General features: G+C 32.8%; 2 protein-coding genes across 10 annotated transcripts in view; one reads left to right on the top strand and one right to left on the bottom strand.

Annotated features, from left to right (window-relative positions):
• On the bottom strand, window positions 1-12,102 carry LOC132696353 (uncharacterized). Of its 8 annotated transcripts, none has more exons than XM_060661133.1 (6): window positions 5,994-6,015; window positions 2,908-3,147; window positions 2,698-2,859; window positions 2,384-2,646; window positions 1,705-1,919; window positions 2-262 (listed from the first exon to the last, which is right to left on the bottom strand). In XM_060661133.1, exons 1-6 carry the CDS (start codon window positions 5,998-6,000, stop codon window positions 103-105), a joined length of 1,047 nt encoding a protein of 348 aa, XP_060517116.1. In that variant the 5' UTR covers window positions 6,001-6,015; the 3' UTR covers window positions 2-102. The 8 variants fall into 8 exon arrangements, with proteins under 8 accessions (XP_060517111.1, XP_060517110.1, XP_060517109.1 ...); XM_060661132.1 differs by having other exon boundaries at window positions 2-280; XM_060661128.1 differs by lacking the exon at window positions 5,994-6,015 and adding an exon at window positions 11,984-12,102 and having other exon boundaries at window positions 1-280; window positions 2,384-2,859.
• LOC132696356 (larval cuticle protein 65Ag1-like) overlaps window positions 8,578-12,397 on the top strand; it is a 21,061-nt gene continuing 17,241 nt past the window's right edge. The window contains exon 1 of one of the 2 annotated variants that reach the window (XM_060661135.1): window positions 8,578-8,658. The gene's annotated coding sequence lies outside the window, so the exon portion shown is untranslated. Of the gene's footprint in view, window positions 8,663-12,397 lie in introns of both variants that reach the window. The other variant, XM_060661136.1, reaches the window with a different exon arrangement.

Genomic DNA, 12,397 nt, shown 5'->3' on the forward strand with positions numbered 1-12,397 from the left:
TGTCTTAGATATTAATATGATTTATATCGGTTTATATTTTATTTTTAGTCATTAAAAAATTACATAATTACACATTTGACAATAATAAAACAACACTCAGATTCAACACTCTCTGGCTTGTTTCCATTTCTCCACCTCTCTCCTTATCCTTGTTACGTCTATGGCGTATGTACGACAACAACCACCTATCCAAGTGACTCCCAAGTCCAGCCATCGATCGATATAAGTTTCCACAGGTTCGCATTTGTCTCGATTAATCCATCTGTGGTTTGGCGAATCACTTTCATTAAAAAAAGTGCAACATGAGATGTTAGTGATATGAACCCGCTGATGTACCTATGTGGTTGAAATTTTGACACGTTTTGTTAAATCTAAAGCAATAATTGTCTTCTATCGTATTTATTTTAAGTTTCCGTAAGGGTGATAGTGAATTATAAAGCGACAGTACCAGTGAACTCTATATAAACTGGAATGGGCCAATAGCGGTTTTTGAAGGCAAATTTTATGTGGAGCTTTATAACGTCAATCCTATTATTTTTCAATTTTTCTACCTCTTTCAGGTTTTTGAGGATAAATGGTTTGCTAGAAGGTGCTTTATCAAATTATTTCAATCGGTCATTCTTGCAGTGGCGTGTATATCCGGCAAGAGAAAATTTATTTTTTTAGGTATAAGTAAAGCATAAACACCTATTGCATAATACGAGAGGAGTATAAATAAATAAATAATGGTTATTGAGTTATATAATAGTATATTATGCAACAAGTGCGGTAAACAGCATTTGAGTCACGAGTTTATTTGGCACGAGCGGAGCGCAGCGGAGTGTTTAATAAACGAGTGACTTAAAAATTTAACTAACGTGTTGCATACTATACTTTTTCTACTACCGTTAGTTTTTGGGTATATTTTTGTAAAACAACAAGAATACATTCACTGACATGACCGTCGCAATTAAGAAACGTCAAAATTCAAGTCGTGCAGTAAAATCTACGAAAACATCCGATTGCTCCCAAACGCGTGCAGTAATATTCCGGAAGTGTCCGAACTGGCTCGGATCCGTGGGACAAGAAACTCACGTGGTAAAGTGACGCTTCCCGCATGCTATATCGGTATATAATTAGGTATTTTACAGAAGGGAGTAGGAAAATACCATTTTATAGACAAAGTATCAATGAAAATTGTCAAAATAAGTATTTCCATTTAATAAAAATATGTAATATGATGCGTGTACATTTTTCCGTTTTATTTACAAATATAATCTTGATCAGTATTTCGGTATTCTTTACCTATTACAAAAATTTACACAAATTGAAAAGGGAATTTTTCCCTTGTTCAAGTAATAAAAAATATGTATTGGTTAATTGGTTAGTTTCTATATATAGTTTCTTTTTGTTTTTCCAAACCATTTTTTTTAAACGTTAAAATATTTTGAATATCTAGGAGTATCAAAATGAATAGCTCGCGAAGGTTTTTCAAAAGTTGGATTATTATAAGTTGTATTATTTACAAATATGTAAAGAAAATATTGTTTGATCATTCCAGTTTAAATCGAGTTTACCGGACAGTACATTGCAAACGACGTGAAGGTTACCAGCCTAGAACACTACATATTAAACAACTTAAATGTTAGTAGGCATAGTAATGCAATGAATAGAAGCGATGATTTGCGACAAAGAATTACAATGTCTAATAATAATTTAACTTACCCCAGTTCGACATTGTAACTTTCTCCACTGTTGGGATATACAATTAACGGGATGGGCTTTGATCTGTTGGCATTAATACCCGATATTAGTGGTTCGATTAGTCTTGGAGCTGTGCAGTTCACTCCTACGGCAACAAGTTGTTCTGGATTCATATTGTAGCAAGCTATAGCTGTTTGCTGGTAATTTTCACCAAATGCCGTAGTTTTTCCGTCACTCTAAAAACCAGGATTTTCCAATTCTTGAACAATAACGGACAGAGAAAGTCGAATTTATTGTCGTTCCTCAGAGCTTTCTTTAGCAAAATTATCCTCAGGCCTTTCTCAACTTGTGAGGAGGGAGAGATAAACCGCAGGTATGGTATGAAGAATTTCCAGAGAAATTCCATCTAATAAGAGAAGAATCACAAAGGAGCTTCAAGAATTCCGGTGCAAAGAATTTCAAGGAATTACAATGTACAATCTATCTTTTTTGGTTGAGCCCCCCTACAGGACGATGAGAATTGAGTGTGAAGTTTTGCTTAGACTCCATAACAAATTATTATTAGTTGAAACGACATTGGACTCAAGGGATTCACTTTAAAATAGATGTTTCACGTGATATAATGCATTAACTGAATAGGATTACACCATGTTATCTCTGTCTGATCCTTGGCCAACAAGTATCTAACTTGGTTACTTACCCCAACACTAAATGATAACCAAGCTTTTACGCCTGGGAATTGCTCTTTTAACAATTTAACCAGCATTTCTGCTTCTACTTTGCATGGTATAGTTTCAAGAGCTAACAGATCCACGCCGCCCTCCACCAAAGCTTTTATTCTTGGCAAATGCCACTCTTTCATTGTATCCACGGATGTTGTTTTCGCATAAGACCCGGTATATTCAGATCCATCATGTAGAGACGCTCCATACGGACCCACCGAACCTACTACTAAAGGTCTGCCTGAAAGTGTTTGATCGATTAAATTGCCTCCCAGTCGGTGTATTAACATACGATTTCCTGGAAATTCGTCAAGGTAGCGAACTACTGCCGTTTGGGCTAATTCTACGGCTTTTTTTATGAGGTTGTAGCTTTCGTCTGCAGTGAGATTAAGGTGTTTCATGAATAGATTTATACCCGCCTGATATGTGTTGGTAATGATTAAATCCGCGCCAGCTGAAACATGACTTGCAAATAGACGGTAATGTAAACGGAAATGTTCACCTCTCAAGAAGTCCAGATGTGTATTAATTACAGCTTCTTGGTCGGTTGCCAAAAACCTGGCGCTCCATAACACGTCTCCATCGATGGGTTGCTGCACGTGGCAACTTAACTGGGTGGCGAATCCGCCGTCCATTACTATGATTTCTCTAGTATCTAACTGACCATTTGACAAGTTTTTCCGAATTTTCGACTCGGAAGAACTGGTAATTCCAGGAGGTGCCATTGTGTCACCGTTGGTCCCTTTAATGGATTTTTGTCGTAAGTCAAGTAGTTCTGGCGATATAATGTAGTGACTAGATAAATTGAATATGCCCTGTCTATGGCGATAGACAGGGCATATTCAAATGAAAAAATCCTAGGATCGATATTCAATCTGCGCATGCGCGCGTCATTACAATATGGTCGCTGACAGCATTGTAGCTCATAAGGTCGACACTGAATTCGATCCTGGGTAAACGTCTCTTTGCTCTCTGAGGTATGATAGTTTTACCGTATTTACAGCATTTAAAATCAAATTATCTAGTAGCTTATATCGGTGATATGTATGGATAGTTTTTCTAATACTTAACCTTTGATTTGATGTTAACTAATCTGAAATTAAAGCTCACCAGAAGATGTCATATTCCAAGCATGATATACAGGCTCTGTAAAAATTTGCTACCGTTTGTGAACAACAGGTTTTAATCTCATTTGCAAAATATGCGTTTAATTAGTTTGGCAAAAGAAAACAATTAAAGAGTTTACAAATTGTTAACATATTTATTTGTTGAATTATTTACGTTAATTTTAAACAGCAAAAAGTATATTGAAATCTACTTTTTATAAATTGTTACTAGTTTTTATTTTGACGATCCTATATATTACTGAAATGTTTTCATTTGAAAAAATTTTCATTGTCATCTTAGGTGAAACACAATTCTTTCATATGTTCCAATTCTACAATAAAATGACCCTTCATTCATGTACAAATATTTTAAAACAGTTCACAATAATTCTCGTTTACCCGGTTCTATTGTTCAGGATTTCATTAGCTATAGATGATAGATGGACATTTTAACCAGGTACATGTAAATTTTCTGTACAAACTTAATTCAACCTACTAAACTATTAAACACTTTTTCGACCAAGCAGACTGAAAGAAACTGAAATATTTGAAACTCAAAAATTACATCGTTTTCGGTAATTCCGGTAGTTGGTGTTAAGCTGCCCGGCCGTTCTAGAAACCCATTTTTTACAACCTCACTGACGCTTTTTAAAATTTACTGACCGTCCGAATCAAATTCAAAATAAGTCAAGGAAAAAACGAACTGTATCCGTAGGCGCTAACAACACATGCCAATGGCGCCAAAATATGCTCACACTATTCGATGAAAATAGATGTTTATTCCGGGTTATAACAACACTGAATTTAATAGGATGGTTCACTCACGCGTTGGATATCCGATGTTACCAATCGCCTATCCACTTAAACTGGCTTTAAATGTTCGCTGGCCAGCTAGACGGTAGGTTTAATATTTACTTTGCACTCGATAAACGGAGAAGTTCAGCGTAAACAAAGATAAACAGATTATTTGATGCGCTGATACACTGCCCGACACAGCCGACCATGTTTTTGGGAGAAACGTGATGGTTGAATTGTTATTCATTGTAATTCCAAAATTGTAAACGTACTGATTATTATTTTAGTATTATTGTTATTAGTTTCATTGACGTTACCACCATGCACAAAAATTATGACGACTAATTGACTAAGGTAACGTTTTATAACAATCTATAGTACCTAGCAAAAGACAGCTGCCAGTTTTACCGATTTGAAGTAATGAAAAGTTTTTTGAATAAGTAATCAAAGAAAGAATAACAGTTTGGTTTAAATCGCATCATAACTAGTATGCGCATGCACCGTGATTTCAACCTGCACGATTTTTAAAAATACAAATTTACATTTGTATTGAAATTTACACGAGTTAATCTTAGTTTAAACATCTATAGAGCAATTGGTAACAAGGAAACTTCCACATGTGTTTTCGCAGGTCTTACGCGTAAGTCCTCGAAGAACTTGTGAATATTAGTAAATAGTAAATTTAGATTAGATGAACTTAAACGCATCGAAAGATACAATAAACTAGTATTATGGGCATAGTCGCAACCTTTTGTATCCTATCCTAAAAGTCTTTTACTCAAGTTTCAAGCTTGAATAAAAATAAAAATTCTAAAAATAGATTCTTCGAAATCTTTAGGCACAACTTTTAATAGTAATAATTTCAACTCAATTTCGAGCGCAGTAACGTAAGTCAGAAAATTTTCCAGAGTGTTACTTGAAATTAAATTTTATCATAAACCTTCTCATTTAGTCTAAACAGCCGCTTCCGTTCGAATAAAATACACTCGGTTACAAAAAAAACTTCTTGTATTAAAAACCGTTCTTTCTGAATATTTTGTTGTTGGTTCAAGTCGTTAAATTAACCGTTTAACTTATTTCGTTGCCGCTGTCGTTGACGGTGTAGATGGATGCAATCATAAATAAGTTGCATCAATTTATATGTTCCCCATCAAAATGAGTGACAAAAAACTGTTATTGGACTCAGATTTCTCCTCATTCAAAGATTCACACCTATAAATAAGCTGTCACACTGACATTACATTTTTTACAAGTAAAACTGTTGCTCCCAAGTTTATTTCACTCTTAAAAATGAAATAATTCCAGCAAATACAGCAAAAAATAAAATGAAGATGAAATAATGATTCTGAAACAAATTGTATGTAAAGAAAAAATAAACATGAAATTAATTACATATAATCACTAAAATGCAAACGCATATGCTAGGGAAATTTGATCCGCAACAAATTACAAAAATTGAACCAAAAAAAAAGGTAATTCGCCTAAATTTACTCTGGTTATTCCACTAAATAGAGATTCGGTTGTTACATACAAAGCATAAACTCAACCAAAATGTCCGTTAAAATAGGCACTGTTTTGATCAACAATATATAAAGAGAATTGGTCGAGGTCCTTAAAAAGATATTTTTCCTTTTTTAATATTAGAGAAAACCTATTGTCAATATTTGAGCGCATAGCTTCACCTTACCATTCATTTTAAATTTTTTCCTTTGGAAATCCGTAACTGAAAACCCAAACGGCGGTCACAAACAGCAGTCCCACACTAAATTCTTATTAAATATAGATTTTTATAATAATAACCGGTTATCACAAATGTTCTGATAACTGTAACGGCCAAGCTGGTCCTCTAATTGGAAAAACATAAATAAGTACTTAATTGTTGCCAGAGAAATGAAATTTGTCTGTTTGTTTAATATAGATAAGCTGCAGACGATTTCGAGTTGCGGTTTTTTTCGTCTGGGTTTAAAACATTTTACCCGATCAAGATGCAAACATTCTCGTGACGCTGATTTATCACATAAGGCAGTGAATCCTAAAAAAATGTCAGTTGCTAACTGCGGTAAGTAAATTAAATCATATGAAATTGTAAAGCTCAATGCCAAGAGCAATCGAGATCAATAAGTAACGATCTTTTTAACATTTATACTTGATGTTACAGGGCAAGTGGATATTAAACTGTTTTTTAACATGAATGGAAAATTTTATTTCCGCCGTATTTGACTTTTTTATTGTAATAAAATTGAGCTGTTACCTGCACCCCTAAAACTATATATATATTGCGCTGGCGATATGCAGGTCCGGCGTTACTACGTAAAATGCACGAGTTATTTAAAAACTTTCATTTAACCAATGAGACGAGTTATTTCAAATTCACTTTCAATCGATAAGATCTTGCGGCGATCAATAATCAAAATGGCCGCTGACAAATCGCGAATTCGACAGTTTTGATGTGACATTTTATCTACAGTGTTTTTTTTCCAAAACACACACACATTAAGTGTTTAGGGAAAAATATCATCAAATGGGAACTAGATATCAACATAATGTACGATGTTTTCTAAACCACGTCACAGTGAATTAGTGTTTGGTTCCTGTGCATTGGTTAGAAATAATTATAGGACGGAATAGTAATCGAGTTAATCTGGATTATAACAACAAACTTTTTATTTTTTAGGCTAAATACCATATTTACATATCTGATGTACTCCACACGCTTAAGGAAGCTAAAAACTGATTGGATATACGGTAATTTCAATTTACATTTACCATTGTTTTGTATGTACCACTAATTCATTCTGATCAATAAATACTCAACCTTCTATGTCCTCTTTCGAGAAGTCCAGCTGATATAGAAAATACAGTGACGCACATGTAAGTCGTAATGTTCAAATTTGTTCAAATTTGTAAGAAGGTCCTGTTAAATATATATTGTATGCCATAGGACTCGCAACACCCAGTATATGATCAGTATATGATTTTGTCGCTTGATAACCTTAGCCTACTAAAAGATAACATTTTTATCTTAGTCTATGTAGTGCTTTTTTTTGTTAAAAATTTACTTAGAGATATTCAGTTCTATTGAATTTGGGGCATTGAAAATATCGTTTAGCAATACATCTGCGAGAAGACTTGCAGTGTTTTGTGAATTTAGTGAATTTGAACGAGGTAGGATAGTAGGACTACGAGAGGCTGGGATATCCTTTCTTGAAATTGGAAACAGCAGTGCGATGTTGGTTACAGTGGTACATTGTCCTCATAATTGTTGTACGGATACTGGAACTTTAAGAAGAACTAGTGATCACAAAGAACGGTGCTTAGAGTTGTAAAGCTGATAGAAACTGTAGGTGCAATCAACGCAATTCAACTTAAGAGGATGATAGTTATTTCGTTGTTACGGGCCAACAGATCTTCATGGTATGGCGCGAAGAACGAGGTCACTGCAATTAGAAGTAGAATTGGGACGTTTTCGGTGACGGTTCATGTTTTTGTTCATATACTCACTATGATCGTAGACGGATTCGCCGAATGCTCAATTCTACATTAATAACGCGTTAGAATCTCGCGCGTTGTAACAGTAATTAGATATATGTCTTCTAGTTCTACTTACTTCGAAATATATGTAAGTAACTTTAGTCGATAGAAATTGTTATTTTTTGCTCTGCTGTTTTTTTGCCGCAACATCAAAAGTTACCCTTTGTAACTTCAAGCAGTATATACGACAATTAAAATGAGCTCTACATGTTGTTTACAGTTTCATCGAGTTCCCCATTTTAATATCACTCTAGCATATTGATGCTACTAAGGTTATTAAGCAAATATTTTTCCGTTCTTCAATCGGAAATCTGCGACAACGTTAGTGAACGTCACTACTTGGTATTTGACCCCTTCGAATGTCTTATATCTGCGCTCAATTGGGGTTGTAAAGCAAGTGATCGTAGTAACCTTTTACTAATAAGTATTAAGTTGTTTCTAACCTGAACCCCATTTATCGAAATAAATCTAATTTTATTTTTTCAAATACTCAAGAAATTCCTATTTACCTTAAGGTCATATTCCACTAGGCGTTCAAGTCACAGCACAGTTTCTGATGGTCTTTGACGTCCGATTTTCTCGGAGATATTTTGAATGTAAGAAATTAAATGTATTATTATAAATAAATCAAACAAAATTGCAAAACTTCGTGCCAAAGTAATTAATCGATCCGAATATTTGCATGTTTACGTACCTTAAATTCAAAATACCCGTTTTATTTTTAGAATCGTTACCAGTAACGAAGTTGTAAGCTATTTGTTCAATTACATAGCAAAACTAATCAAAACAAAAGTTTACACTTTATCAAGTGCAATTGTTAAGTAAGTAAGTAAGTAAGTAAGTTAGTAAGTGTTAAGAAGCTTTACACTTTGTCAAGTACAAATGTTAAGAATCGGACTGAGGTGGCTTTTACTTGATGAAAATCCAAAATAAAAATATGTATATTATATCCAAAAGCAAAATATGACTATATTTCCACATATATAAAAACAGGTAGTAATACATTTTAACTACAGGTATAGGGTTATAAATTTAAATTTAACAACGGAGGCGCATTTAAATCCAATTTGTCATTAAGTAATAAATTCGAATATCTTATTTTGTTAATCTCAACAGCAATGCATTACATAAATGTTCTAACTGTTTGTCCGATATACATTTTGGGACAAGATCCACATTTCAACTTGTAGACTCTGGATTTTTGAGTTTTTCGTAATTTAGTTTTATTGTTTTTTAGAAAATTTCCTATGGTGTTTTCAGTTTTAAACGCAATATTAATACCAAATTTAGATAGATGTTTCGAAATTTTCTTGCTAGGTTCTCCTATGTATTTTATTGTTTTGTATACACAAAATGTCTGCCTTTTATGCTTTTATCAACGGACTGTTTAATGTACCACTTCCTAAAGAAAATTTTGAAAAAGAATTAAATATTACAAAACAAATAGCTTTTAACAATGGTTACAACCGCTCTTTGATAGATAAGATTATAACTAAAAAGCAGTTTCAAATAACTCTGAACTCTATCTATCCCATATTAAACAACGAAAACAAAATTTATAAAACAATAAAATATATAGGAGAAGAAAATTGCGAAACATCTATCTAAATTTGGTATTAATATTTTTTTTAAAACTGAAAACACCATAGGACATTTTCTAAAAAACAATAAAACTAAATTACGAAAAACTCAAAAGTCTAGAGTCTACAAGTTGAAATGTGAATCTTGTCCCAAAATTTTTTATCGGACAAACAGCAACAGCAACAAAAAAGCGTATAAAAATAAAAGTTCAGATTCTAACGATGCCATTCATTTAAATTCAGAAATGCACAACTTTGACGATAACTTCGATATCTTACATACTCATTCAAAAAAAACTAAATTTGTTGGAAGCTATGGAGATTAACAAAATGAGATATTCGAATTTATTACTTAATGACCAATTGGATTCCAATGCGTCTCCGTTGTTAAATTTAAATTTTAACCCTATACCTGTAATGAATAGTATATTAAGCAACAAGTGCGGTAAACGGCATTTGACTCACGAGTTTTTAATAAAAGAGTGAGTCAAAAGGTTTACTGAACGTGTTGCATACTATACTTTTTCTACGACCGTTAGTTTTTGGGTACATTTTCGCAAAACAACACGAATACATTCACTGACGTGACCGTCAGAATTGACAAACGTCAAAATTCAAAGCGTGGGAAATATCTCCGAAAACATTCGATTGCTCCCAAATCCGTGCGGTAAAATCCCGGAAATGTCCGAAGTGGCTCAGATTCGTGGGAAACGAAACTGACGTGGTAAAGTGACACTTCCGGCTCGCTAGATCGGTGGGTAATTATGTATTTTGCAGACGGGAGTAGAAAAAATTATATATTACTACCTGCTTTATATATAAGTGTCGGAATATAGTTATATTTTGTATTTGATAAAGGCACGATATTGCCGAAACTGCTGTCATAAATCATTAAAAACTGTGAAAATCTGAACATTTTTTGTTCTAATTGAATTTGTTACAAATGTTAAGTATAACGTAACATGTTAAGTATTGATGGAACAAGTTTGTTTGCGCTTTCCACTCTACGGATCGGTTTACAATTTGACAAGTAAATACTAGCACTAATGACTAATAACTAGTTACTAATCATAGTGCAAATCGACCTTAAGAATATGACAGAACGGATTGTGCTGAGCAATAATAATTAATGCTGATGAAGCTGTTGGCCGTTGCAGATTGTAAAGGCATTTTCTAACGTGCAAACGCAATTCTGCAAGTTGTGGGAAACAACTCGATAATTTTTTTTGTCCTATCATATGCCAGGAAATTGCAACTACTTGTTTGTTAGGCATGATATCTCAACAGAGTATAGTTTAGTTGAAATTTTTCCGCTGTAAAAACCATACCTAGTATGCATGCAATTTTTATTATTTTTATGGTAACATACCTAAGTATTATTCCTTATTAGACTTTACTTTAATCTCACATTTAATTTTAAGCTTGTGTTGTGTAAATCCCTATATCGCAAATTTAACTGATAATAATTATTAGATGTTAATAAAGAGATATAAATATTATCAGGCGTTAAAAATAAACACAGATTTCAGTGATTAAGATCTATACAATTAATGAATTCGTTAATTTATTATATCAAATTATATCTATTATATCAAATTATATCAAATCTAAATACAATCAAACTTTTTTCTCTTTATCAGCTATACTCTTTAAATATATGGTATTTTAAATGGAATATATTGTTGAACACACACAGTGATTGGTGGGATTGGACGTTTACCAAAAACCGGAAATTTTAATACTTGGGTTTGTTCTTTGTTTGTTCTTTCAAACTAAGATACTTTGGACGATGCAACGTTGCCACTTTTTTGCTTGCTTTTTTATGCTTATTTTCCCTTAATGCTTTTGTTATACGCATCTAACTAGATGCGTATGGTTTTCGAAATATTAATTATTTTCCTTTTTCTCTAAATACTACTAAAATTTTACTTTAGCCCCCATTGAATGTGAAATTTGGGTTGTTTTTTTAGATAAATTTATTCCTACAGGATCGCTTAAAATTAATGGGTTTTGATGCAAATTGTCAAAACTTTCTAAGACAGCCTTTATACTACTTAGTATTCTGCGAGGGTTTTGATGCAATTTGTCAAAACTTTCTACGACAGCCTATATACTACTTAATATTCTGCGAGACACATATTTGTACTAATTAATTATTAATTTATTCATTAATTTCCCAATAATTGTTGCAACTCATTGGTAGAGACAGATGTCAACTAACCAAAACACAATTATTGTTTCATGTCAAAACGGTGTATCGTGGGTAAAAAAAATTAATATATTTCTATTTTTATAAACATCAGCGGAATATCATCAAATTTTTCGTTGCGCAAATTAGATTGCGCTTATTAGAAACTATAAATAAAGAATTTTTATTATAATTTAATTATAAATAATATATTATAAATTAATTTCTATTATTTAGTCCCTTTTTTTATTCGATAAAAAAACTAATAAACTCGTAATAGTGCTGTAATAACAATTTATTCGTATTCAATATATGCTTTTCCCGTTTGGCATTAAATTTGTTTTTATTTACAAGAGATTTTAAATAAAATCAACTTACGTTCATTCGGTTATTCCCTTATTAGCGATAATTTAGGTCCACTTGATTTGCACACTATGCCGAACGCGAATCTGGCAGGACAAATTTTGCAACAAATTCCGCTGTTTATTCAGATCGCGATTTATTTTTAGACAAAAAACTACTTGCCGTTGGAGTGTGGCGGCGATAAAATACAATAATATCTAAGTTACAGTTCAACGACATTGTTCTCGGTAAGACAGAAAGTGCGTATTGCAAATAGTTGACAACCGCCCTTACCGTAAAGGTCATTTTATAATCATTTTCGATATTGATTTGATCTTGATATGTTTACGAATTAATAGATAAACCGGATTGTTATTTATACCTATTCCTATATAAATGTTTTCATTGGTATTACTGCCTAATAATGATAGATTTTATTGTATTTGTCGT

The sequence above is a fragment of the Cylas formicarius genome, unplaced genomic scaffold, assembly GCF_029955315.1.
Source record: "Cylas formicarius isolate icCylForm1 unplaced genomic scaffold, icCylForm1.1 PGA_scaffold_1__22_contigs__length_36826433, whole genome shotgun sequence".
Lineage (NCBI taxonomy): Eukaryota > Metazoa > Arthropoda > Insecta > Coleoptera > Brentidae > Cylas > Cylas formicarius.

Bases quoted from the DNA above. Each gene is read 5' to 3' on its own strand.
- LOC132696353 (XM_060661126.1), bottom strand. The intron at 2,860-2,907 runs GTGAACATTTCC...GTCATGTTTCAG, and splicing joins ACATCTGGACTTCTTGAGAG to CTGGCGCGGATTTAATCATT. The intron at 1,920-2,383 runs GTAAGTAACCAA...CCTGGTTTTTAG, and splicing joins GGTTATCATTTAGTGTTGGG to AGTGACGGAAAAACTACGGC.